Source organism: Pogoniulus pusillus, chromosome 2, assembly GCF_015220805.1.
Source record: "Pogoniulus pusillus isolate bPogPus1 chromosome 2, bPogPus1.pri, whole genome shotgun sequence".
In the NCBI taxonomy this organism is placed as follows: domain Eukaryota; kingdom Metazoa; phylum Chordata; class Aves; order Piciformes; family Lybiidae; genus Pogoniulus; species Pogoniulus pusillus.
The window spans coordinates 36,252,284-36,279,848 of NC_087265.1; the positions used below are offsets into that span (position 1 = coordinate 36,252,284).

The following is a 27,565-nucleotide window of genomic DNA, read 5'->3' on the forward strand; positions in this document are numbered from 1 at the left end:
TTCTGTGTTTAGGAACTTGAGGTTGCACCTTGATTCGATCTCAGGTAAGGTGTTGATACTGTTTTCTCTCAGTCTCTGCTTGCCCACAAGGAACCTGCGTCTCATGTGTGTGCGTGATCACTGAGCAGAGCTGACAAAATGTCTTTCCCTTTTTAAAAAATCCCTGTCCTAGGCATCAGATGTTTTTCTTCTTGATCTATATTCATAGATTTAATTTCTCTAAAGTGTTCCATATACCTTGCACTGCTTTGCTTGCTACTTTTGTTTTGATTTGCTATTTTTTCACACTTTCCTTAGCCAAATGTACGTCAATTATATCTACGAAAAACCTTAAGAAAAACTGACAAATATGTCTTTTCCTAAAAAGACTCTCAGATTTCTTCCACAGATGGGTTAAGACTGTGAAAGAGAGAACGTGAGTGAAAAGAACAATAATCAAAGTTGGTAAAATCATCTGGCAAGAAACTCTTTGTCAAGACTTTTAGCTTAATGCATATATGTTTTGTACACTGTAATTTTAAAAGCCTTGTTTATCCTTAAGTTGTTGTTTTGGTAAAATTCTTCAAAGGGTCTGAGCTAGCTGTTGACTGAGTGACAGTAATTGAGGGCTGAGGTTTGAGCCATGCAGAGAGTTGTTTTGCTGGATGTCCCTAAGTATAAACTGCTAGGACTAGCCTGGATTCTAACAAGCACTGCAACTTTCAAGACATTTTGAGTACACATGTAGATTTTAGAGCATTTTATATTCTGACTAAACCTGGGAAATGAGGATCTTTTCAATAGCAGAGTGGATGTTCCATAATGTCTGAGACTACATGAAAACCTTTAATTACAAAGAAGTGTAAAATTCTAGAGTCCTATCTTAAAGAAGGCAAACCTTCGAGCATTCTGTTCACTTTTCCATTATCTTAAACTGAGCCTTCTTTTTTTGTGTTGCACTCAAAAGTTCTGTACATTTTATAATAGATTTGTCTGAGTTAAAGATAAAACCATCCTCAATGTATGGAATATTAGCTTAACTTCAAAAACTTAAGGAGTAGTCTAATGGTTATTATCTCTTTTTTTTTTTTCATTCTCCTGCCAGAACTCCTTTCATAAAATTCAAACTTTATCATCTCAATTGCTTCATCATTTAACCAGAAAAGCTTAGCAGCTGTGTTATAATTGAAACATGATTGGATAGTGACCAAGGAAGGAGTTTAAAATACCTTTTAAAACTGCAAGCATTATAAAAAGTATTTTTGAAGTGCACAGACCAAGAATTTTCCACAAAAGATGTATATATATATATATTTTTACTTTCATGTAATCGGATCTTTCATTATTAAAAGGTTACTTGAATTACTTTGCATTTTTAATCTTTTTGCATGTCTCATTAGAAGGAGATCCTCTAAGTCTTTTTTTTTACTATTTGAAGGCCACACGTCTGCTTTCACAAGCTTGTATCTTCAGAGTTTGTGGGTTTTACCCTTTTTTTGCACTGAAATTGCTCTTAGTGATATGTTTCTGTACACATCTACTTTGGAGAATACAGAGATTTTGTTTATAATAATGCTGAGCAAAATTCTGAGATACTCCCACTGAACCCAGAGTGTTTTGTTGTTGCTGTTACAGCTGCTGTTGCTGTTTGCTGGCAGGCTATCCAAAAAGAACATTTGATGAGACAATGCTAAATGTGTTACTTTAAACAGTATGGCTACCAAATTTCTGCAAATTCAGTGTTTTCAGAAAGTTTCTGCATGGTGGGCTACTAATGTGCTTAGACTGATTTCCTATGCTTCTTTCCCTGAAGTCACTTGATTTATTAGAGATAGTGCTAGGTTTTGCTTTTATTGGAGGCAAGGAAGGAGTGAATGTTGATTCTACTGACTGAGGCTTTAGCTAGCAAAGTGTTTTTCAGAGCCTGTAATAGTTTGCTTTGTTTATATCACAAACAGCAGGTTTACTGGCATTTATTAACCCCTATGTCATTAGAAAGGCAGAGGGCTCGAGAAGCTTTAGAAGCAGAACTATCTTCCCTTGAGAATGAGCAGAGGAGAAGGCAAATTCAGAGCAGCAAGCAGAAACTTCCATTGGTTCTCCCTCTCTTACGTTCATTTCTATGGATAAATAACTGATTGCCTGACACCTTTCACAAAATGTATTTACACACTCTAAGCAGAAAAGCAATCTGATAAATGTAGCTACCTAGAAAAAGCAACTTTACCCATCTGTGTTTTTATTTGTTGAAACCACTGATAACAGCTTCTCAGAAAATCCGTAGCTGATTGAGTTGGATTTGTTTTGATTTGCACCATCTTCACAGTGTTGTTTAGAAACAGTTCAGTCTTTGTTTTAGGAAGCTACTGTCCAATTTAAATCCAGTCAATGGGTGGCCAGTATTATAAAAAGTAAATAGTGGGTTCCATGATCTCATACATGCATGGTGTTTTGGTTAAGATTTTTGAGTGGTAATGCAGCGAAAGCAAGAATTTGAATCACCCATGAGTCACATCTAGGCACCCTGCCTATTAGCATATATTTTTCAGGGAGTTGTCCTCAGTTTTACTCTTGTCTTCTGCAAGGAATAGACCTCCTTGTTTTTATTTCCATGATTGCACTATTTTAATGTTTAAGAGCAGCTCTGTCACAGTGAGCACAGTAGCTGAAAGGAGTAGCTGAGTTGAAGGATTGGAACTCGTAGCCTTCTTGCTGCAGATCTGCTTGGTTTGCGGTATTCATCGGGACAGACTTCAACAACTTAACTGGGAATTGTTAAGTTTTGTGTTTTGCATTCATCTATTAACTACCTTGAGTCACTGAGTCATGTCCATTCTATGTAACACTGTAATATACTCCTGTTTGAATTGTGGGTTTAGATTTTAATCAAAAGACTTATTCCATAAAAGATGGATGATGGAATCTCCAGAGTTTGTACTTTAAATAGGAAATAACATCTCAGGTCTTTGAAAGAAAGGTCTAGGCAGCTGTTCTGGTGATTTGGATCCTGCAGCTGTCCTGGTGATTTGGATCCTGAGTGGGTGGAGGCAACTAAAATCCTGGAGACATATGATTTAAGTTAATTTCTGTGCTTTGGCTTTTTGTGGACCTAGGCCAATTAGGCTTTAGTAATTTTTTGAGACATTTGACACTCAATCCATGTGTTGTAAATGAGATGTATAACAGTAATTTCTGGCTTCTCTTTGAGGTCCTCTGAGATTCTTCCAAACAACTCTTTAGTTCCTGGTAATTTACGTGAGGTGAAAAAATGCAACTCTGTTAATCCCTATGACGGTGGCAAAACAAGTACAGAGTTTGTGCAGCCTTGGTTTTGTTTCTCTAATCTCTGTAATTCTCTCTGAAATTATTTTTCCAAGCAGTGGCCTTCCTTTGTGTGGGAGGGGACAGCACTTTGGCTAAAATGGAAAAATGCTGTTGTCAAGTAAGTTGTTCAGTTATTCAGTGACTACAATCTTTAGCGCTCAATGACATATCAGAAGGTTTGTTATTAAGACACCATCTGAAAATTCAATGGATTTCAAGTGTTACCTAGGTGGCAGATGTAATTTTTTATTTATTATGGTATGAATGCAGAATTTCAATACCTGTGGTCTGAAAGTTATGCAGAAAATAATTGCTGGTTATTTGTGGAAAATGAGGGGAAAAATGCAGTTAAAAAAGCAAAATCTATGAGAAAGAGGGGGGGAAAAAGGGTGTTTCTAATACTTTTTTTTTTTCCCTTTTCTGGTATAATTCTTCATAATAAAAATTACTTCCTTTCCTTTCTCTTCCTTGTAAATTATACTGCAATACTCATTTCACAGAATGTAACACCATGCTGACTGCAGGAGTTACATGAAGTGCTGCTTGTAAAGTTCCTGCTCAAACTTGTATGTATATATATGTGGAATTGCATATACATGTATTCATGGGCATATAGCAATTTATTTATATGCCTGTTTGTTTTGACATCACTAAAGTAATAGATGAAGGATTTTGCCTTCTGCAGAATTTCTTCAACATACAATGCATGAAAATCTTAATATTTCTAATATGAATATAGAAAGATGATGTGGACCTGCATAAATGAGCCAAACCTCCTTTCACGTGGTTCAGTTTAAATGTGTCGCTGGAGAGTTTTGTCGTAGTTGCTGACTGTGTTGTACAATTAAGACGCAAGTAAACATTACAGCTTTACCAAAAGGGTAGGCTTGAATCGTCATTCACTTCACAGGAAGGGAGGAAATTACCCTTTTCCTGATCATCAGGTAGTTAAACTCTGCCTTTCCAGAGTAGGTTTTAATCGGTGAGGTGTTAATTCAAACAGTGAAGACAAAGGAACAGTGAAATTTTTTTTTTTTTTAAGAACAGAATTGTGAACAGCTGAATCCTCAAAAGGTAATTTCTTTCTTGTCTTATTCATCTTAAATTAACCCTGAGAAAAACAATATTTTTCCTTTTTTTAAGCCTAATTTGGAAATTCATGGCAAGTACAACTTAACTGAATTAGTGTGTGTTGAATTTCATTTTGGGGTGTTCATTAGGGCAGCTTGGTAAGATCTGGAGGTCCCAGCAGTGGGAAGTCATAGAATTATCAGGAATTTGGTGGTAATTTGAGTAAATTTAAAATACTTTGTTTTTGTTTATTAGTTTGTAGTTCATGCTTTGCTGAATACTGGTAAAGTATTTCTGAAAGATTTCCCCTGGTATCTTTTTTCCCCCATACATCCTCTGCCTTTGTTTTGTTTTATATGGTTAAAACCTCCACAAATAATCAGAAGTGCTTTTAAAACTAATTTGCTTTTCAGTGGACCTTGTTTGTTCACTGCTGGTAAACCCATTAGCTATTATTTGTGTGTACATGTTCTCCTTTATTTTTTTTTCCATCAGGTGTATAGTAGTATTTCTCTGCTCTGCAAGTTCCACATGTGCTGTACAGCTCTGGCGTGCTGCCATACTTAATGTGGAGTAAAAACTCCAAGATATCATTACCTTACCCATTGAAAAAGCATAAATGGCAAAATAACATAAAAATTCCAAGTAGAAAAAAGTTAGAATATATTCATGCAAGCAAGGTACTTATTATTATCTATTTATTTCCAAGCATACAGATTTGATAAAATTATCTGAGATGATCACACTCATAAAATTATGTCAATGATTCATGAGTTACATGGAAGTGCATATTGAAAAGCCATGTAACTTGGCACTCACCATTCCAGTTCTATTGTATCTGAGCACAGAAAAAACTAACAGAAGGAAAGGTTTAGGGCCCAAGCTTACATTCTTCAAGGTCTTAACATTTCCCATTGTTGTTAATCAAAAGCAGAAGATTAAAATGCTATATTTAGCTCTAAACAGAAAACAAGCAGAACAAAATCCTTTCAGATTAATTGCAATTTTGCCAGTAGAATTCTGTTTTGATTTTTGCCCCAGATACTTTGCTACATGACCTGGTTGTACTGTGCAAATTAGGTAATTGTTGGAGCAAAAGTTATTTCAATTGAAAAGGAGCAAATATAGGTAGGACAGATTGGTAGTAAAATTATTTTAAACGCAGTAATCTGCTGTTTTGTGATTTCATGTTTAGTACAGTTATGAGAAGGATGAAGATAATTGCTGTGTGCAGTTCAATCCTCCCTTGGTTCTGAAGCATGAAGCTGCTAACTATCATGCTCAGTACATGTTAGAGTAGTTCCAAGTCTGCTTTAGTTTACAGTAAAGGCAACCACCCGCTGAGGACAATTTCTTGCTACCTCGAAACTGCTAGAATCCATTACACTCTCCAGAATGTTCCCTTCACAGAGAAGGTGAAGAGCATTTGGCAAATATGACTGCTTTGCTTGCTGAGGCCTTCTCTTTTACTGTATGTCATGTGAGGGTTATATCTACCTAGTAATTTCCTCTTTTGACCTACTGAAATAATGCTGGGCAAGCCCTTGATTTAACTGCCTTGCAGTAACTGAATTTGGCTAAGTACCTAAGGACACACAGACTCATGTGTCATTAGGAGTAAAAAACCTCAGCAGATCTGCTGTTAAACAATGCCTGTACTTACCCTATCCCAATATTTACAAAAGTAAGGTACTACAATTGAGACAGCTTTTATCAGTGAAGGTTCACCAATCAGTTACCTAGAGAAAACAGGAGTATTTAAAATGCAAGAAATAAGCAAGTGAATTGCCAAATCATGAGAGCCATGTGTGTTTCCATATTCCTCTCTTGGGCAGCTCCCCTGTTAGTCTCCTATGTTACACTTTCACTGTCCTTTTCTTGTGGTCCAGAGACTCTTTGTCCCATCACACCATTATCTCCATCTTCCTTTTATTTGTAGATATTCCCCCTCATGTATAAGCTATCAGCATTTTAAGTTATATTGGCAGAACAGGAAGAGTTATCATGGAGGAAAGAGCAGGAAAGTTTTGCTGGAAGGATTTTCTGGTTTCTGTGAAGAGAATCTTTGATCTGAAGACCATAAGAGATGTGCTTAAAACAGATAGCCTTGCTAACCACATCCTGAAATTTAGGTTTTCTTGTGAAGCACTCCCCACTTCTGTGTTTTTGTGTGTTTGTTTGCTTTTAATTTTCACAGGTATCAACAGAGTAGATACCTGGGAAATTTGGAATTTACTAGCTTCAATCAGTGTTAGATGTTTTTGCAGTAATGACAGAGGAGTACCACTGCAGGGTTACTGCTTGCACTAGGAGATTTGATTTTTGGTAAGGGTACACTGCCAGGTGCTGGACTGATTTAAAATGGTGTGATGAGCATACTGTCAGAGTCAGGTGAGGCTATGGTACGTAGATGCTAGTGGAATAATATTCCCATTTTACTGACTGAGAAACTGAGCAATGTGGAGGTCATGGGGCTTGGCCACAAAAACTCAGCAGTCTCTTTACAGAGCAGAGAATGAAGCCAAGTCTTCTAAGCAAATTTCTGCCCAGTGTAGCACTGACTGACAGACAGAGGCACTAATTAATGATGTTTTGAGGAGCTTACTTCACTCTTACACATGAAAGGAGACTAATTTATTAATCATAAATAAAACATGAATGCATCTCAGCATACAGTTATGAAATAATGCTTTCAGTGTGACTTTTAAAACATCTTTTTGACCATTCAACATTATTTTCTATAAACCAGGGTGCTTACAAAGAAATACTGTTTAACCTCTTCTCTGCATAACAAAAAGCAGCCTAGAAGTGTAAGGTCTCTTTCCATTCATCAGCCACCACATCTGTTGCTTCCTTGGACACTGACCAAAATGATTCATTCACATGTCTGACATTTATTTTTGGTGAAATGCTGGGATTATACAGAAAGGCAATATTTCAAAACTGGGTCTAGGAAACCAAGGGAAGCTGGAAACAACTTCCCTGGCTGAAAACAAACACGGCGTTATATCATTCTGCAGCTTTATGAGAAGGAAGGCAGTAGCCAAGTGAAGCAGCTGGATTCACACTGAAGTCACTCTGAACTCTGCAGATCATTCTTCTGCTACGGAGCTCACATCTCTGATTTACTGTGTGTTTTGTTCAAAGAACAAAACAAGGTAGGTCAATCTGTCATATTTTAAGCCTTTCCCTCTCTTCTAAATAATGTGTTTCTACAGCTACAAAACCTTGCATGCAAATCCTGTGGGGTGGTGTAACATATGCTAGCTATAAGAGATTCTTGGAAGAAAGAATGTGATACATATTTAGTATCTTATTATTTTGAACCACCCCTGCAGCAAGAAAATGTATGAAAGCATGTGTGAATTTAATTTGTAAAGATTTTTTAAATGTGTTTAGACACACTTCAAGGAGTCTTCTATCCTGTCAGAGAATGGTAAGTGACCTTGACTTAAATCTCAATTTCTTTCTCTTTGTCCCTCTCTCCACCTCCTCTTGCATGGTGTTTTTATTTTTTTTTATTATTTATTTAGAGATAGCATTCTCAAGAGTTGCAGTCATGCAGGATTAAAAAGGCTTCTGTGTTTTGAGCTAGAAGGTCTGTTTCCCTTGTGGAATAAGTAGGATGTGGATTTAGCTATCATGAAGTGTATGGGAGTTTGTTTCCTAGAAGGTGACAAGAAGCCTTTTGTAGTACTGCACAATGAGACCAAACTCGATTTCATCTCCTATTCAGACTTAGTGACAACCTTGTTATTGTCACCTCTATCCTTTCTAAAGGTAACCCGGCAAAGCCAAACTGCATCCTAGACCTGGTTTTGTAGGTTTGCAGAAGATGTATAGATTGTCTGTGAATTAAAACACATTTGCTTTCTATCTGAATAAAATGGTATTGCTGAATAATTTTAAATGTTTATTGGTTCACAGCTAAGGAGAAAAGGGTGAGTGAGGATACTTCAAGGTATTTGTCAGACCAGCTTTAGGATCGACTTGCTTGTGATGTCTTACTTTCACTAGCATTATGTTATGGTTTTTCCTCAGCTGAGCTAGCGAGTGCAAGTATTTTGATAACCCAATTGACTTTTGTTTAATGTCACTGCAGCTTCTGCCCAAATTTAAAACATCAGCCACTTAGACCAGGCAGGCGGGATAGAGGTCCCACTAAGTTTACTTTATCTTAAGGATTTTATGTGCTGTGATCTGATTAAGAGTCCACTTTTATTGTACTTAGAATCTCTTTGAGTGTGCTGTAGTGGAAGTTGTTTGATTCTGGAGAATTAATTATTCTTTGGATTCTATAATTGCCTTTGTGGTAATTAAATCTTAAGTCTTGGAAATTATATAGGAATTCCTAGGCAGGGACAGAGGAAGACTGTTAATGACAGTAATGCCATTTGTATGTACTATACATTATAAACTCTTCCTTCTAATTAAAAAAAAAAAATCATTCTCTGCTGGCAACCTAATGAGCAGCTCCTGAAATGCTATTAGATTTCTATTTATTTCTGACAGATTGATTCAAGGGGGAAATTTATATCTGTTTCTAAATAAAGCCAATTGCCTTAAAGAATTTTCTTCTCCTTATGTTTCTTAAATGCTGCTTGAAGTTTGTGGCTTGGTTTTAGATATTAATCTTTTAGTAACTCTGCTGTTCCAAGCACTAACCAGCTGGATTTGCAGAGGATTCTAGTCTGTTGAGTGGTCTTGCTATTTGCTAATTTATTCGTTTTGTCCAATAGTATCTGCCAGTGGTTTGGCTAATTTTTATTCATTATTTCTGGTAACAGATTGATTTGTGTTCACTCTGTCTGAAGACAGCAGCTTCACAGGAGTGCAGGGCTCTGTTGTTGCTGGCTTTGAAAAGAGAGCTGAGTGGAAAGAACAGATTCTCATGGCCTGTTACCAGAAGAAGGGGCTGCTGTGACTGGGGTGGGCAGTGTCCTAGAGACAACCGGCCTTAGAAAGGAAGATGCCGTCATTCACAGATCAACTCCCCCACACTCATACAGTGTACTTCAGGCTCCTGAGACTAGAAGAAAAAAATGTTTTCTTAAGCATATAGTTATTTCAGGGGAGCTCATCTAATTCCATTCTCTTTGTATCTTTAATACGTTCCAGAGGTTGAGGGCTTAGAGGCAGGAGCAAAAAGCCCTGTATCAGCCCACGGCTGCTGTTTGCCAGAGATGATTTTTGCTGACTTGTTGCAGCTCTCTTATACCCAGCCCACCATTTTCCTGCATTACATTTCTTTAGATGAGCTAAACAGACCTGCTACAGACATAATAGTTATTAGTGAACTCAAAGGGAAACTGAATTGCTACAAGCCTTTGTTTGCAAGGATTATCTGAAAAACCCGTCTGTCTAAAAGTCCTCAATCCTCACCAGGGACATTAGCTAGGAAAGAACTTAGATCCTTCTCCTATTTCTTTTACACAGCCCAAGCTGTCTTGTCTCTTTTTGATACTTTGCAAAGAATCATAAGGCACAAGTATGAGAAGCCAGCACTTTTCCCCTCTCTACAGCTCTACATTCTTTTGGCAGGGCCTGAATTCTGCTTCCAACTTTGAATCTGCTGTTTGGCTTTGAGCAAGACGCTTCTGTTCCTTTCCCAACTTTTCATCTGTCTGTTTGTTCTGTTTAATTATAAACAAGGCAGAAATTATCTCTCATGGCTTCTAGTGCCTAGATAGAGTGTGGCTTTGATCTAAAAGGCTGAGGCCTTTGGGTACTTTCCCAACATGTTTCCTTCAGCAAGTATGAACCCGGTGCAGAAGTTTTGTTTTCTTCTGAAGCCTTCTATATGAGATAAAGTGAGTAGTAGTAAGTCCTAAACAATGTAATACCACTTTCTACTCTACTTTTCCTTTGTTCTAGTGATCCTCTTTTAGTCATCTCAGCCCCACATCATTTTAATGAGGTGTTTCAGAACTGCTAAGAACCATTGGCCATTAAAAAAGACTGAGTAACCTATTGTTTGGGTCCTAAACTCTTAACTGAAGGTGTTGTACCAGATCTGGTGGCATCTGGTGAGAAGTGATTTGCTAAGGTAAAGCCTGTAAAACCAGTATTTCCAAGCTCTTAATTTAACACCTATGTCATAGACACTATCTGTTCTTACCGGTGCTAGGGAGTGTTTGCAATGCTGTATTAGGGAGACAGATAATTATCCAGCCCTCCTGAAACTGTATTAACAATGTGAATTTTCACTTTTTCAGGAATACAGGCAGTGCTTATTTTAAACTCTATCTTAAAGTAAATAAAAGAGTTGACATTGTATGAGTCGGAATATTAGAGTAACAGTAATAGAGAAGTAGATATGCTTAATCTACTGTACACTGTGATCCTAGTGTATGGACTGTGATGACAAAATGAAGTATTTTATCTTAGCAACTGTAATGTTTTGGGTATATACTAATCATATTTTGGAACTGGATGTTCTGACAGACCCGTGCAAAATTGTGGCAAGAGTAATATAACCATAGCAGTATTACAAGAAGAAACTGCTGATGCAGATTTAATGAGCAGTAGAAGAAACCGAGAAGAACAGAAATTGATTTAGAGGGCAGTACCTAACCAAGCACACTGTTAGAATGTGTGAAATAGAATTGGATGTATGAAGGCATATATGAAGAATAAGTTGTATTGCTGAATTTCTGGACTTAGTTCTTAACTCTTATTAAAAGGACTAAGTATAACAGATTGTAAACTATTTTTTAGCTATTACTCAACAAAGATTTTGTATCTTTTTGAGAGGGTTAATTTTTTTTCTGTAGTGACTTATTGTGCTGCAGTAACTTTATTATGATTGTTGCCTTGTATATGTTTAATTTGCCTTAGTCTACTGAGACAGCAGTTGGCAGTGTGAAAGAAATCTCTGCATTTGCTCCTTATTCTCTGCTCTTGCTTGGCTACTTCCTGCTGGGAGGGAGTTGTGCTTAAAGCATGTGTACAACTGTTCACATAACCAACCAGAGCTGCATGATCATGTAATGATCATATGAATGCTAGCCAAAATATATGGAACAGTTGCAAAGTAAAAAATCCAAATTCTTTTTGCAATAAAACCACAAAAAGGCATGCTTTACTAGAAATACAAGCATTCATTATCTTTACAACCGAGCCATTGGGAAACTGAGGCACTTAAAATATTATATCAGGTATCTCCATTACTCTAGGTAATGTAGTTATGATGGTGGCTTGTAGTTGGAGAAAATACTGATGGTGTTTGTGGAGGAGTAAAAACCATGTCAAACTTCCTTAGAAAGGTACTTCATGGGTGTGCATATCTCACATGGTGAAGACACAGACAGTATGATATACGGTGTACCTGCTGGCCTTTGTCATCTGAGAGGTGTGTGTAGTGGTGCTGTGGTACGTCCTGGGCAGCCTGTAGAGACAGTGTGATGTATATGGCAAGCAAATGATGGAGATACAGGTTCTTTATCTTTTCAGAGTAGAGGAAACAGACCACAATCTGCAAGAGCTGCCTGGGTAGGTGCTGGCTTCTACAAGGTGCTCCAGGGGAGAGCCTTTCTTCAGAAAGCAGGTCTTCCAGAGGTGAAGCTGTGGCTTCTCTGCTCCATCATGAATGAGGTGACAGTGTTACGTCCAAGAAAGCAGAATAGGATTGTGGTTCAGCCACTGGGCAGGGACTCCAGATTTAGCACTTCATTTGATCAGAGATTTCCTGTAGGCCATTCTCAGCCTTCTTGCCTGTAAGCTAGACTGATGATACTTCTCACTGGAGCCTGCTTTCATTGATAGTTATGAATATTGAGATGTCATGGCTGGTTATGTAAATACTTCAGCAGTGCTGTCCCTGGAGGTGTTCAAGAAAAGACTGGATGGGGCACCTAGTGCCATGGTCTAGTTGATTGGACAGGGCTGGGTGATAGGTTGGACTGGCTGATCTTGGAGGTCTCTTCCAATCTGGTTGATTCCATGATTGTATGCAGACCTATACAGTATAAGACTATATTTTTGATTTCAAGGGTCACTGTTTACATCAACTTCTGATTTTACCTACTTGTAAGGATGTTTAGATTGTAATTTTATTTTATTATTTTTATTTTTTTTTCCTGCTGAATGGGACCAATTAAGTGTTTCACAGATAAAATCTGGATTTCTTTTTTTACTCTGATGTACTTTTGTGGTAACCTGGTAGACTTGCAGTGGTTACTGCAACTCGTTATGTTGAAGAAGAACATTAAAAAGTACATAGCTGTATTAAGGAAAGAAAGTCAGAGTAAGTGCTGACTACACAGTGACTGATTGCCCCTGCCCCAGTGCATATCTTGAGGACATTTGGACTTCTTTGTCTTCATCAAGGTTGGAAGTCTTGGTGCTTGGGATCAGCATGAAAATAAAACACATTTGATAATACACAGTTGCTGGTTGCAGGCATTCATGAGTGATCTGATTGTGGAACTGATATACTGCTCAGTTGCAGTAGTTGTCTGGATGATTTGTTATGATCAGCCCAGACCTACCATAGATACTTTTAGTGTTACAGCAGCATTATGTAGGTATGCCATTGAGGGTTCCATTTGTCATTCAGCATTTCTGTGGTGGCAAAAGTGCTGATCTGGCATCATTGCTTTACTGATATTAACCAGATCTGCTCTGTAAAGGCTTGCTAATCCTGCTCTAACACTCACTTTGAGTAAAATGTTCTGAGGCCATTATCTGGTCAGATGACTTCAATACCACAGATTAAGTGGTGTGTTATGACTAACAGGGTCATGTTTGGCCTTGCTCAAGGAAAGCTGTTTTTGGCATAAATCTTAGATGACTGTCTAGTACATTGTGTATACATTTCTAACCCTGCTTCACTGAGAGATGTAATGGATAATGTTGGGGTTTTGTATACTTGTCTCACCTGCTAAAACAAATACATCTATGCTGTGGCTTGTGAATATTTCCAGATAGATAAAATATCTGTTATGACCTATTCTAGTTGTTGAATTCAGGAAGTCTAGCAAAGTCAGTTTGTTATCATATGTCTAATGACCATTAAAACAATAGTCAGGACAAAGGCATTTGTGTATGTGTCTGGGAAAGAGAAAACATGCATACAAACCTTGGTTCTGCATTTGTGCGTAATAGCTCAGAATACTTGCTTCATAGTCGTTTTGTCTACAGGTCCAGCTTTAGGCTTAAGTTCTAGCATAGCTATGATTTAGTTTTGTATCCAGCTACGGCAATGTTTCTACACGAAGGCAAGTGGTCAGCTTTGCTTTGCTCTTTTGAGGGAGAAATGAGAGTCCATGACAGTTTGTAATCTCATCAGTATTCTTGGCGAATTTTGGGACCTATGTCTTTGTAAAATACTTGCCAGCAATATTTACACCTCTAGCAAACTTGCTTAGTTTTCTGTATTTTGAACTTCACAGATAAACTAAGAGGGTGAATTTCGTGTTTATGCTTTTGAAGCTAGATAAATTGATAACTTAGCACCTCACATTATTGGAATGTAGGGTTGGTTGGTTTGTTTGTTTGTTTTTTGGACTCTCAAATTGATTCAATATCCAGAAAAACTTGCTGAGAAACAGTATGACAAGCAGACTTGAGGTGGCCTTTTCAGAAACTAATTGTACTCTCACATTTGACTCTCTCATATAAAAAAAATTGAAGCGAGTCAGTCAATGAATCTTTCCTTTAGCTGTAGATCAGACATGTGGAATGTGATACGCTCAGAATATTCATAAAGGATAGCTTGTGTAATATATTCTCACTATGAGTTTAACTGCTGAGACAGCCAACTTCACAAACTATAGTTTTCCCATTGTCAGGACCCACTGTTGTGACCTTTGAAATCAATTTAGCTGTCTGGAGGCTCTGAGTACTGTTTATCATACTGAACAAATAGATTTTTTGACTACTACTCAAATATTTAACTTTTAACTAACATAGACAGTGCATGAACTCTTCCCTTGGACCTATCTGTTAATTTCCTAAGTAATGAGGACCAAATGGGAGAGAGAAGTTGTGTGGGCAGTAGCCCAAACGTGTGGCATAAACTACCAGTGTAATTAAGTTGGATTGTAACTTGCATGGTGTCCAGAGAACTTTGAAGCCCCAGGAAGAGCGAAGTGAGTGAAAATTGCAACCCTTTTGTTTGTTTTCTCCTATTTTAGACTGAAAACCCAAAGTAATTTAATTCCAAAGCCATTCCACTGACCTCAGGGTTGAGGCATGGAGAGGTCAAGCGACTTCCCCTGGTTGAACAGGATGCATGTGTCACAGCCATGAACAGAGTCCAAAGTACTGGTCTGATGTCAAAACTGTAAGGCTATTCTTAGTGTAACAAAAGCTGTTCTCTTTTAAGCAGATCCAATCATTTGTCCACGTTGTCATTATGGCTCCACTTTTTGAAATATGGTGATGGTGACAGAGAAAACTCTACATGTTTGTAGTAAAAAGCTATGCATGTGTCAACTGATATCTGATTCTGTAATTCTCTGCTGAAATTCAGAGAAAGGCAGTTTATGTAGCACATGGTGAAGGCTCTTCCCAGCAGTTCTAGGGCTTTGTAATTTAGAAATACTTCCAAGTGATCTGTAATATTTCTTGGTAATCCTGGGTTTTGTCCCAAGATCTAAAAGGTACTAGCACCAAGTGCCACCCTGTGATATTCTTATGAGCTCATTTAGCAATTAACTTCTGCTTTACAGAAGGGGGTAGACAAGTAATAAAATGTCCTGGTCAAACATTATGAAACATACTTGCTTATAATTAAGCAGCTGAACCAAGGAGGCTGAGTTTTCAGAGCTGCTTGTAACCTCAGCAAACTGGAACAGACTCCATTGAAACAATGTTGAGCACATCCTTTGGACAGGCTCTTCACTATTTTAAAGAAAACCAACAGGATGAAGCCTAAACTTAGTTGTATTCATCCACATGCAACACAACTCTATTTTGTAATCTGTGGTTGCTCCCAAGTTCTGCTGCCAGGCCTCTAACCACACTTTCCTGTTTAATGAAAAATATTTTCCTTCCTCTGGCTCTTTTTTGCAGCCATGGAGCGGCAGGGACTGAGAGAGTGAACTGCGCCAAACCTTCCTTGCCCTTTTCTAGAATTGTCCTGAAAGCCCAGCAGAAACTGTTGGCAAAAGTCTCATTTTCTCTACTCAGTCTCTGCAGACAGGTTTGTGAAGGCCTGGAAATAAGACCATTTGTCAGAGATCATACTGAAAATCAGTGACAGAATGAGGAATTGAACTAAATTTCTTCACTTTCAGGGCATGTACTTGAACTGCAAGATAGATCTAACCCTGAAGGTTCGTTAAAAAATAACACCCAAACTCATGTGTTCAAGACCACATGTTTCATGAACACAAAGAAACATCCCTGCTTGAATGTTGGGTTAACAGTTAGCCCAGATGCAAAAATCTCAGTCCTCACTGTCGTAAACCAATATGGCTTCACCGACAGTTCTCTTTTGTTTGTCTGTTTTAGGGCAGGGCTTAACACCGTTGAGTCCTATTGTAGAAGTCCTTCATATATGTAGATGTCAAAGGTTGAAGTTTCTGGTCTTTGCAGATGTAATTGTTGGTCTTTGCTAAGTCCTAGCCATAGCATCTAGTTTCAGCATCTGTGCCCTGAGAGCAATGATAAGAAATGTTCCTCTTGCCTTTTTGCCCCTGCTTCTAAAGAGTTACTCCATTGGAAGAGTAGGAGTTAGAGATCAGGAGAAATATGGTCTTGGGAACAAAATTGCATTCAACAGGTATGATTTTTCAGGAAGGAGTTTTAAGCCATAGGAGGTTTGATAAATATTTGGCATTTATTTAGGTATGTTTGCTTTCTCTGCTGTACATAATATTTGAAATTCTAAATATAAAATTAATATTGTTGGACAGTAGGCAAATGTTTGCTATTGTCATTATATCTGGGTTGTTTTTTAGCATAATTGGGGGTGGGGGGAAGGGTTGGGAGGAAATGGAGGAAATTTTTTAATCCAAGTATTATTGTGTTGTGCCAGCTCTTCAGAAACTTAAAAGCAAAATTGATGAATGACTGGAATGTAGGATGTTGATTAGCAAGAACCTGAAAACTTACATACTTTGGGGATTATTTTTTTAATTGCATAAATTTGATTTGCAGCTATAGGCAAAGATCCTTAAAAATCCACTTCTTAGCATGACTGTCCTCTGAAACTGTCCGAATGTAATGTTATTCCAGATGTTAGTGGTACTGCTCCTTGTTTATACTGTTTCTCAGCAGCTGTTAAGCTATCTGAAAAAAAATTACTCAGATGGGTGGTACTGGTATTTGATGCAGAGTCTGCCCCCAAGAGGCATGCAATTATATAAATGCAGCCCAGTAAGTATCATTTTATCAGGACAGCAAACCAAATAACATTCCTTCAGCCTGATGTAAATTATGAAGGGCAAATATTACCATAGCTTCTTGACAGAACAAGCTGTCTTCACTCATTACATGTTTTTTATGAAGAGATGTAAAATTATACAACTTCCTTTCCCCCTTTACCTATCCATCTACAAATGAGAAACGTAATCCTGCCAAAGCGTGTGCACTCCCATTGCTTCACTCGAGTGAGTAATCCCAACCCTTTCACAGTAAGCAAGTACTCTTTTGGAGGAAAGGTCTGTACATGAAGATGTTGTTCTGCAGCAGTGGACTCTGGAGACCCCTCTCCTGTTGTCCTTAGCATTAATGGAATGGCAGGAATGCAGGGCTGAGTTACAGAAGTGAGTGCTGGTTTTCAGTTTCTGAGTGGAGCTGGTGCTCAGAAGTGTACCAGCGAGCTTGTCTGTAACACAGCTAATGGGGTCTCAGGGATGGGCTTTCAGGGTGGCTGAGTCCAGCCAGACAAGATAGCTTTAAATGATAACAGAATTTAGCAGAATATTTGTTTTAAGCATGGCAGATACTGTTGTCAGACTGTGGCCATCTGTGCCCTCCTGCAGCTTTGTCAGTACTGTAGAAGGACCTCAAAACTTTGTTTTTTCATGTTCAGTCTCTCTTTGCTATCTGCTTTCCCATTAATTTCTTCCATTATAGGTTTTTCCTTTTGATTTATATTTTCTTTTTCTCCACCCTTTCTCTCCTTCCCACACTTTTCCTCTGGAGCTTGGGAAGAAAATTCCTATGTGAAAAATCACAGTTTTAAGTTCCAGAAGCTTTTGCCACAGAAGAAAACTGTGACTTTCATTCTGTCTTAAAAAAAAAGGACAGGCATATGTTCTGTAGCTCTTGTAGTGTCTTAATCTCCCAAGAAACTTTGTTGTATTTCATCTGTTACCTGTTTCTCAGCTTACTATGGGAGAATACCACAATCATATGTATTGTCCCTGAAATACATCCTGTATGTTTCCTTCTCTGCATCCTTTGCAGCGTTAAGTGAGTCTAATGGAATGAATGCCTCTGAAAAATCAGCATTCCTTGGTACAGAGATAGATATGTGATAGGGAGAAATAAACCCATGAATCTCTAGCTGTGAAGAAATCACTGTCTATGATTTTGTTAACTATAATTTGAGAGGTGTCTCTCTCTGTGTATAGGAATTTTATGAAAGGTGACTTCCTGGCACTTTAACTGCACTTTTGTTTTTTTGCCTACATAGATGCCTGATGCTTCTCTGAGTTCTGACAGATAATCTATACAACTTGCTTCAAACAGGAACAGGACAGTAAAGTATGAAACCAAACTAGAATAGAAAAATCACACTCCAGTAAAACTTTGCATCTCTTCTCCCAGAAATTTATCTGCACTGTCTTGAGAAATAAATGCAAAGAAAGCAGTTCTGAAGATTTCAGAACATTTCTTGATATGTTCCTGGCCAAAATACTGCACAGGCTTTGTGCTAGCAGTTGACAGGTAAAAACTGATTAATGTGTGAAACTAAGTAAATGTTTTGAAGGGAGGTTTTATGACCAAGAACTTAAGGGAATTGCAAGTTACTATGTGCAGTGCTATAAAACATTTCTTCTTTGACCGTTCCATTTCTTTTCTTCCTCAGAAAGCAGCTGTGCAACATGACATTTGAAGACTTCGAGAACTACTCCTATTTCTATGACCTGCCTGAGGAAGATGAATCACCCCAGTCCTCCCTCAGCATTGCCCATATCATTTCCCTTTCCTTTTACAGTGTGGCATTTCTGCTGGGAGTGCCAGGTAATGCCATTGTGATCTGGTTTATGGGCTTTAAGTGGGACAAATCTGTTTCTACACTCTGGTTCCTCAACCTGGCTGTTGCAGATTTCATTTTTGTTCTCTTCCTGCCTCTCTATATTACGTATGTGGCCATGGGCTTCCACTGGCCTTTTGGGAAGTGGCTCTGCAAAATGAACTCATTCATTGCACTACTTAATATGTTTGCCAGTGTTTTCTTCCTGACATTTATCAGCCTTGACCGCTATATCCGCCTGGTCCACCCAGTCTTTTCCTACAAGTACCGGACTGTGAGGAACACCCTCATTCTTAGTGGGATCATTTGGATGTCAGCTGCAATTATAGGTGGTCCTGCCTTGTACTTCAGAGACACAGCTACAGTTCTCAACAATGTCACCATTTGCTACAACAACTTCCACGTGCACGACAGAGAGCTTATTTTGCTGACACATCACATTCTCATTTGGGTGAGGCTTGCATTTGGTTACCTCTTTCCTCTCGTGACCATGGTCATCTGCTACTCATTGCTGATTGTCAAAGTGAAGAGGAGAACTGTATTGACTTCTAGCAGGCTTTTCTGGACCATCATTGCTGTAGTTGTAGCTTTTTTTGTTTGCTGGACACCATATCACATATTCAGCATTGTGGAGCTGTCTGCTCACCACGATGTAAATCTGCATGACTTACTACAGGATGGCATTCCCCTCTCCACTGGCCTTGGTTTCATCAACAGTTGCCTCAATCCCATCCTCTATGTTCTAATTAGCAAAAAATTCCAGGCCCAGGTCAAGACAACAGTCTCTGAGGTGCTAAAATCGGCGCTGTGGGAGGTGAGTCGTTCAGGAACTGTCAGTGAGCAGCTCTGGAGCTCGGACAACACCCATGCACCTGTGCACCATTGTGAAACTGCTCAGTGAATGTTCTTGTCACTATCCCTCTCCAAATTATCTGACAGGAGATCTGGAGACATTCTTGACTTTTTATCTGCCAGTCAGATATGCATCTTTGCATGTATAATTTCACATAAACAGCTGCCTTACTTGCACTTGCTGCTTTCCTTGAAAGGTTTTTAAAGGACATGTCATTTGGGTGTGGTGCATTTGCAGTGTGCACACAGCCTGAACTGCAAACCATTATTTTAGGTGGAATTGCTCTAACTGGGGTTTTGGTCAGGAATGTTATTGAAATGCTGTTGTTCTCTTGTGGTTCTGTACCTCACTGATAGCAAAAGAGCACATAATACAAGTACTCATTGCCATCACTGATAACATTCATGATTGAGGCACTGTCATCCAAGAAGTTGTGGCCATACAGCAATGGGTCATAAATCCGATTGTCTAGGGTTGCCTTAAGTAGGAATCATCTGGCTACATCCCAGCTAAGTGAAGCTATTGGCGGCTCCATTCTGCAGCTGGAGAAGAATCCCGAGAGAGTGAACACAGAACTGCTGCTTTTGCTCGTTGAAAAATGAAAATGATGGAGATAAAAATCTGTTTTCTCCAACTGTTCTTTATCTTGCATTAAAAGGTAAGACAGGAGATGCTGTGTTCTGGTCACTTATCCTAATGCTTTTATCACCACTTGGCTGCAAAATACTCAGCAGATGTTTCATAAAGGTCTTAGGCTCGTTAGAAAGGTACAAAGAATGAGTTGAAATGTTTCATACAGAAGGTGAGATTCAAGGCTCCTTATCACACTTGTTCTTTGCCCATGTTTGAATTTTCAAGCTGCAAGACATTGATGAGTATTGGTTGCTCTGTGAAACAAAGGTGAAGAAAAAAAAATTTGTTTGCCTTAACAGTAATCTTCAAAAATGGAAGAGAGCAAAATCCACAATATTCTGCTACAAGTCTACAGCCAAATCTGAACTTCTTTGCCAAATGAGAGGCAAGACAGTGCAGGAATTCCAGCACTCCGGGACGTGGTGTCCACTCCCCTAAGAAACATTAAGTAGTTCCAGTTGTGTTTTATTCTGTTCCAGCTTGTTGCTTGCTGTAGAATTACACATACACCACTGCACATATGTGTTGAGTGGAGTAGACCAGTTTCTGATGCAATACCACTTGTTATTGGTGTAGGTATATAGAATAAAGCTGCCTTTCAGATGATCTAGTTAGTTTCCACAGCCTGCCAACACACTTAAGTAGCATTTACACTGTAATTGGTGCCTTATATGTAAATATATTTGCTTTTGTATAATATATGCATATACCCATTCAGTATTTGTAGCTGTACACATAGAAACAGTCTGTGGTAACTGTTTCTTTGAGCTCTGGCTTCAGGGCTTGGGAGTATCAGAGAGGGTCAGTGGAATTTCAGTGTATTTGGCTTTGAGTATGTTGTTAAACAGCACTCTTTCCATTCATTTGTTGCCTGCTAGGTGACAAGTCATTTTATGTTAGCATTGTGCTGCTCAGTGTGCCTAAGCCAAATGTATTGCAGGTTTTCTTCATGTGTTTCCTAGCATCCTTCAAAGTAAGAATGATATATTTAGACCTGCTCTCCTGATTGTACTGCAAGTAAAGTATTAAATTTTTGTTGTTTCCAAAAGGTGCATTTGTTTGCTTTTCTCAGCAACATGCAGTGACTGTCCCTTTCTGAAACAACTCTTTCCCAAAGATTTTGAAAGGTAAAAGGAAGCCCTGACTCCTTCTAGGGCAGGAATGAAGATTTATGTAGGCCATCCTGTATGTGAGCTCTGTAAGCAGATGTTACTACATTGATTTTTCAATAGGGGGAATATATATATGCTGTCTTACATACATTAGCAGAAAGCTTCCTCTGAAGCAGATAAAGGAACAGAAACAAGGAAGGCCAAACTCAGCCCTGGTCTATGAACAGAATGGATTAACTATTTTGCAATTTTAACTCCTGCCTCATTCACACTAAGATCAGTTACAGAATTACCTGCAAGATCAATAGAGGTTACCCAAACAAAATGTAACTCTGAATTTCTTTTTCCAAAGAGTATTCAAAACAGTTCCAGGCTGCTTTGACTGAGGAACATTTGTTCCACTCACCCCAACGGGGGGAAAAAAAACCCAACCCAAAACAGATGAAAGGGTTCTATCTTATGCTATAAGACACTATTGAAACCAAACAAATCCCAAAAAAACCCACACACCACTTTCATAGCAAACAATTCTATGATGAGCCACCCATTCAGCAATAGCTATTGGCATTTTATTTCTATTATCCGCTTCCTGAAGTTTGTACTTCTGAAGGTTGCAATGTTGACCAGTTTGTAACCAGTACCTCCATTGAATTGGCTTCCCCAGTATTCCCATGTATCACATAATTAAAGAACAGCTCTGCTGATCTTCATTGTGGGATATACTTGTGAGAGAAGAGTCTTATTACACTAACATGTTGATTTTTTCAGACATGATACAGTAATATGCCAGCAGATACCTGGACTCCTCCAATGTAGGGATCTGTGGTCTTGCCCACGTACCCACAGATTTTTTAACTAGGAAGACTACTGTTTTCTTTCTGTGCAACAGTCTCCTAACTTCAGCAAAATAGAAATTGCATGAAAAACACAAATCCAGTTTGTTGGGTCAGAGGGCTCGCAGCACTCTTTTAGCAGTTATAAATCTACAAACCCATTTAATCCACTTGGAGCAGATTTCCAGATCAGGAGAGTTTAAAGGCAATAAGCATACTGAATGGGAGGTCAGAAATGGTGACGGCCAAGGATAATGTCATTTTTGTGGCAAAAGCTTTCATGTTCTGTTATGGCACATGCATTTTAACACAATTAGAAAAACCAAGCTATGTGATTTTGCCTAAGTGATAGCTAGGAAACTGCCACAGAAAGGGTACTGTGCATTTATAACACAGGATGGACCTAATCCTTTAGAAGTTAAGTTTATGGAAGGTATTTTAAACCTGTCAGGCAGGTTTTTTCCTTGAGACAAATTATAAACCAAAAGCTGTTATATAAATCTGAAATTGGCAGACCTTTAAACAAAGCAGAAGCTACTGCACGAATGGCACATAGGCTGTGTGGAAAAAAAAAGCCCAAAATTGTTTTAGCTGCTCTCTCAGGCTTCAGCACAGCACATTAGTTTCAGTGATCAACACATTTCATGGTCACAATTCTCTCAGCTCAATAGAAGTCTTAGAAATATGTCTAGAAGCTTCCCAACTGACAGTTTTTATATTTCTACCAGTCCTATGGATAGGTTTCTTGAGAACAATTAATTTCTGACAGGTTATCTTCAAAAAAAACAAAACACAAAACTCAAGCTAGAAATCAACCTGGAGCCACACAATCCACTCAAAGTGATGTTAATTATTCTCTCTGCCTCTTCTTCGTTTTCGCCTGGAGCCTACTTTTCAAGTAAATGACCCATGTGCATTAGCTGAAGCCTGCAGTCTTTGCACTCGCCGATGCTCAGGCAGCGCCTTAAGAGCCCTTGTGGAAGGTGCCTACTGCCCCCTGGTGGCCTCTTGCCTTCATAGCACCTTTCATACCCTCCGGCCCAGGCTATTGCAGGCACAGGATGCACAAGCACATTAGAATATAAAAGCAGTTTTCAGCAGCACCGTTATTTGCTGTGCTAATTAAAGAGCCCCAGAAAAAATAATTTGAAATAATTTCATTGCAAACATTTTTACATCTCTCAGGAAAAGCATCAAGTACACACGAGATGAGAAAGTACCACAGTAGACTCAGATACAATAAAAACTGTTTCACTATCCTGTCATCTCCAGTGCACTGCACTTACCCGCATCTCCACTCCCTCCATGAAACAAAGTCTTAGCTTGCCGCAAAAGCCATGATCTATTTGGTTAGTCACCATCTTTAACTTGCACTCTGCATGCTTTTCCCTTAAAACCATCCCTACCTTCCACAGGAATGAGAAATCACCCAATAAATGGAGCGAAGATCATTTCAGATTTTCAAAGCTGGATTCATGATAAACACAAGCTTTTTATTTCCTTTGCTTGTGCTCTTGGATACTACAGTGAGTGTTAGAGCAAACCTGAAATTCAGTTTTAGCTTCTGCTTTACCCTTCAACCAGATTTCACATCTATGAGTTGGAATACACCGTTTCAAATTGCCCACAAACACAGCCCAAGTTTTGCAATTACATTTATTCTAGATGTATCAAGACTCAAATCTTATTGAAAGCAGCTACATCCATTGATTGTACATAATCCTCAAAAGCTGTTATTCTCTCTTCCAGCATATCTGTTCCAACTTTATCATCTTCAACAACACACTGGATCTGAAGCTTTTTGATACCATAACCAACTGGTACTAGCTTGGCTGGAGAAAAAAAAAAGAAATGAAAAAAGCAAAGCATTTAGTACTCCTTAACTGGTGTTACCTCTTCAAAACACAGACCTAACATTGAATTAACCAAAGTCAACCTGCAGTTTTATGAACAAATATAGCATGTTCCATATTACAGACTGCTGAGCATTCATTACAGCATGGTCAAAAGTTTATTTTTTTCCTGTGGTCCCTCCCCCAATGCTGTGCTGTGTGTATACAGGCATTTGCTTACTGCATCAGAACTGCTTAGGGACCACGCAGGACAGCAGAGCCCAAGTTCTAAGACTTGCTTGCTGCATCAAGTACACCTTTTTGAGTATGTTGATACTGAAGTCCCATAGTATTTCAGTTTCTGCACTGTTTTAGATACCCACATTTTTACAGATCAGCAAATACTGACCACAAGTCTACCTGTTCATATACTAACTTAAGAGACTCTGTATTTCCTCCCTCTCCCTGCTTTTAAATGTTCTACTTACAAGATCCCCAGACCAAGCCATCTGCTTGAATGCTTCGAACACATTCCTCTAGCTTGGCCATGTCAGTCTCATCATCCCAAGGCTTTACATCAAGCAAGATTGATGACTTGGCAATAACAGCTGGTTCTGGGGGAATAAAACCAACATTAAAAGCTAGAAATAATCAAACCCTCATGAACCTCCTCACATAGCTGTGACAGATCTCTTGTGCCTACATTTATTTCATAAGCTATGCATGTACCAACATTCGAGATGTCTCGCTACAGAAACTTTAAGATAGAATTGTTTGTTACATAGGAAGCCCTTGTCAGAGGATCTGACAAGGAGCTTAATGCTGTGTAACAGTTTATTTTCCACAGAGGGAATACTGCAACTGCTACAGTTCTGAACAGTTCCAGACCAGTAGCTGTGGAGAGACTTGCATACTGCAGCCTTTTCTCTAAAGCTTCAACAAAAATCCTGGTGTTACCTCTATTTATATAGAAAGCTCAGCTGTAGGTTGACACTTTTTAAGGTCCCCATTTACTACAGGAAAGGCTAAGCTCAGAAGGAATTCAAATGAAGCTAATTATTCTTATCTCATTCCATTCAATTTTATAAATTTCAGTTAATTTGTATTTCTAGACATCCTGCTCTAATGCATGAAAGTTAACCCAAGTGTAAGAGACAAGCTCTTAGTAGACATACTTTTGGACTTCTTTGACTCATATTGGGCCAGGCGTTCTTCTCTCAGCTTCTTTGCTTCTTCACTTTCCTAAGAGAGAAATCTAAAGTTACACAAGAGCACCAAAACTCCACATCTTTAAAGCATTACCAAATTGACTGGTGTCTGCTCAGGCAAAAACAACTCATCACAATCATCAGCCGAAAGATGGTGATTTTTTGTTTTATTCATCATGTAACCAGTCAAAATTAAACAATTCACTTCAATGCAACACGTGCCTTTCTATCTCTGAGTTTTCACCTGCCAAGCTCTTCTGTTCTGCAGACAGCTGCAGAGTTCACAGTTGGCTACGGTATCAAGGTCATAAACTTAAGTGATAGTTATTAAGGCAAAAGTCTACATAACTCCACTTATAAAAGAGCCCCACCCAACTATAATACAAAATGGTCACAAATACCTCCTCATCATCAGAGCCAAAAAGATCAATGTCATCATCATTTTTGCTATCTGCGGCTGCATCTGTTGTGTCCTCAACATCAGCAGGGCCATACTTCGCCAAAGCCTTCTTTACTCCTGGCAAGCTGAAAGAAAAGAGCAGATTTAGGGATCTACCCAAATATCAATATAAATACTGGTAATGTGTCATGAAACCTACAAGTGCTTTCAAAGTAAAAATGCTATGCTAAACAAAAAATAAATCTCTAATTCCCACTATCTGAAAACAGGACCTCCCCAAAGGCAATCCCCAATGCTCCCAACATACTACTTGAGACTACGGCAAATCCCATACTCAGTGACTGTTCATCTAAGATGACATGATCCTGCCCAACACTGCTAGTCCACCCAGGTGCATGGCTAGAGAAAAGAAAGTCTTTCTTGGAATCATTTACCTGCATTACATTCTGTGCAGGAAGAGTCATCAACTTCTTGGTAGCACTTTCCTAAAAGTATTTTTGTTTAAGAACTAATGGTGACAGGAAGCAGGTTGCTGCAATATGACTAATCCTGTGACCCTGAAAATCAGCAGAGGCTTTACTCTGAAAAGCTAGACCAAGATTCCCTTAACACTCCTACAAATCATATAATTCCACCATCTTAGAACAACCCTGTAGTTCTATTGCCACTGTGAATTGCTGTTAGAAGAGTCGTAAGACTATTTTTAGTTTCCAGAGTGGACTTTATGAAGCAGCGTTTAACATTTTAAGAGTTCTGGAAACAGACTAGTGACTGAGCCACCCAACTTTGCAAGAGATCCTTCCAAACAGGACTGAGGCACGTAGAGGTGGCAGCATAGACACCACCTATGGTCCTATGTTGTACCTTTTCAGAGAGGCCTGCAGTCTCCATGGATGTCAATACAGCACCTTTCATGAACACTAATATCGCTAAAAAAGAAAAAAAAAGTTTCATATTTCCCCACCTTTATATGTGCTTCTGTACTGCAAACCACAGATTTTATCTTCCTGTGACTAAAAATGTAAAGCAATCATTTTCCTTTTTTAATATCTACATACTGTATATTTAAAGACTCCTATACTACTTTATAATCCACTTCACTGCTGCCTTTATTGGGTCGATTAATGACAAGTAACTTCCAGCTTTCAGCACTACGTACACAAAAGATGCAATTAAAAAAAAAATAAAGCTTTTCCTATAAGCTTTATCAAAAATGTCAGCAACTGACCAGACCCTGAATCAAGTTGCTTACATTTCAAATGAGAAGCGAATGTCCTGACAGTAGAGGACAGCTCTGCTTCTAGAGTTCTTCGTGTTCCAACAGCATAAAAAGCAACACGGTACCAGTGAAAAGCAGTGATTGTACGAACTCGAAGGAACAAAAAAAACCCAAACTTCACAGGCCAGTTTACACACACAATCCAGATTCGCAGTTTAACCATACCTTGCCTTTTGCTTTTCGTACGACTTAATATGATTGTACCACCGAAGAGCATGATATAAGTCTGCAGGAGGAGGGGCAGCGATTGCTTCAAAGACTGCTATATCAGCCTGAGAAGGGACGTACCTGTGGAGAACAAGCCGAAGTTAGCCCCCTTCCACGGTGCACGAAGGAACACGTGAAGAAGTTACAGCCGTCAAACACGGTCGGCCGCGCCACAGCAGCAACCCAGTGAGCTCGCCACGCTGCTGCTAGGCCTAGCGCCGAGCGCCGCGGTAAGTGCGCTAAGGCCGCCAGGGTGGGTAACGCCGACACGCTGAGGCAGCCCATCAACTCGGTCTGCTCCGCGCTGCGCCGCCCACAGCGGTTCCGCGGCGGCCGCTGCCGCGGACCAAAGCATGCAAGGCTCTCAAGACACCCCCCCCACCCTCCCCCCGCACTAACACGGCTCCCGCCCACTGCTGGTTCCCGCTACGCCAGCGAGCCTCACCGCGGCCTGACCAGGCTCGCCTCTCCCGGACCCCAGAACTCCCCCAACCGCCTCTCACCCCTCGATATAGCTCTTGTCAGCCAGGAAGTCATTGAGGACCCGGAGGCCAGCGGCGGACTTAAGGTCCCCGAAGCCCATGGCGGCGGCGGCGGCGGCGGCAGCAGCGCGGCACACGCGCAGCCCTCACCCCTAGCCCAACCGCCGCGCAAAGAGGTCCGGCAGCGCCTGTGTTCCCCT

The 27,565-nt window shown here is 39.3% G+C and overlaps 2 protein-coding genes and 2 non-coding genes across 7 annotated transcripts; 1 reads left to right on the forward strand and 3 right to left on the reverse strand.

Annotated features, from left to right (window-relative positions):
- The first annotated feature begins 10 nt into the window (after positions 1-10).
- CMKLR2 (chemerin chemokine-like receptor 2) lies at positions 11-19,509 on the forward strand. 4 transcript variants are annotated; one of them, XM_064161147.1, is made up of 4 exons: positions 11-44; positions 3,360-3,421; positions 7,395-7,532; positions 18,359-19,509. In XM_064161147.1, the coding sequence occupies exon 4, from the start codon at positions 18,375-18,377 to the stop codon at positions 19,425-19,427; it is 1,053 nt and encodes a 350-aa protein (XP_064017217.1). In that variant the 5' UTR covers positions 11-44; positions 3,360-3,421; positions 7,395-7,532; positions 18,359-18,374; the 3' UTR covers positions 19,428-19,509. The 4 variants fall into 4 exon arrangements, with proteins under 4 accessions (XP_064017217.1, XP_064017233.1, XP_064017240.1 ...); XM_064161163.1 differs by lacking the exon at positions 3,360-3,421; XM_064161155.1 differs by lacking the exons at positions 11-44; positions 3,360-3,421 and adding an exon at positions 4,302-4,377.
- Positions 19,510-23,599: 4,090 nt separating this feature from the next.
- On the reverse strand, positions 23,600-27,530 carry EEF1B2 (eukaryotic translation elongation factor 1 beta 2). The gene is made up of 6 exons (XM_064161184.1): positions 27,387-27,530; positions 26,842-26,964; positions 25,399-25,522; positions 24,965-25,031; positions 24,278-24,403; positions 23,600-23,789 (listed from the first exon to the last, which is right to left on the reverse strand). The coding sequence occupies exons 1-6, from the start codon at positions 27,464-27,466 to the stop codon at positions 23,635-23,637; spliced, it is 675 nt and encodes a 224-aa protein (XP_064017254.1). The 5' UTR covers positions 27,467-27,530; the 3' UTR covers positions 23,600-23,634.
- On the reverse strand, positions 24,558-24,691 carry LOC135188331 (small nucleolar RNA SNORA41). Its single transcript, XR_010307661.1, has one exon. It is a non-coding gene; the product is annotated as a small nucleolar RNA SNORA41 (small nucleolar RNA).
- On the reverse strand, positions 25,107-25,183 carry LOC135188326 (small nucleolar RNA SNORD51). Its single transcript, XR_010307660.1, has one exon. It is a non-coding gene; the product is annotated as a small nucleolar RNA SNORD51 (small nucleolar RNA).
- Positions 27,531-27,565: the final 35 nt, after the last annotated feature.

What these genes read in the sequence shown, in the direction of transcription:
- EEF1B2 (XM_064161184.1), bottom strand. Translation starts at nt 27,466, where the DNA reads ATGGGCTTCGGGGACCTTAAGTCCGCCGCTGGCCTCCGGGTCCTCAAT. An exon ending in TACGAAAAGCAAAAGGCAAG is followed by an intron (nt 25,523 to 26,841) that starts GTATGGTTAAAC and finishes CTTTTCTTTCAG; the next exon opens with CTTGCCAGGAGTAAAGAAGG. An exon ending in TTGGCTCTGATGATGAGGAG is followed by an intron (nt 25,032 to 25,398) that starts GTATTTGTGACC and finishes TTTCTCTCTTAG; the next exon opens with GAAAGTGAAGAAGCAAAGAA.
- CMKLR2 (XM_064161147.1), top strand. Translation starts at nt 18,375, where the DNA reads ATGACATTTGAAGACTTCGAGAACTACTCCTATTTCTATGACCTGCCT.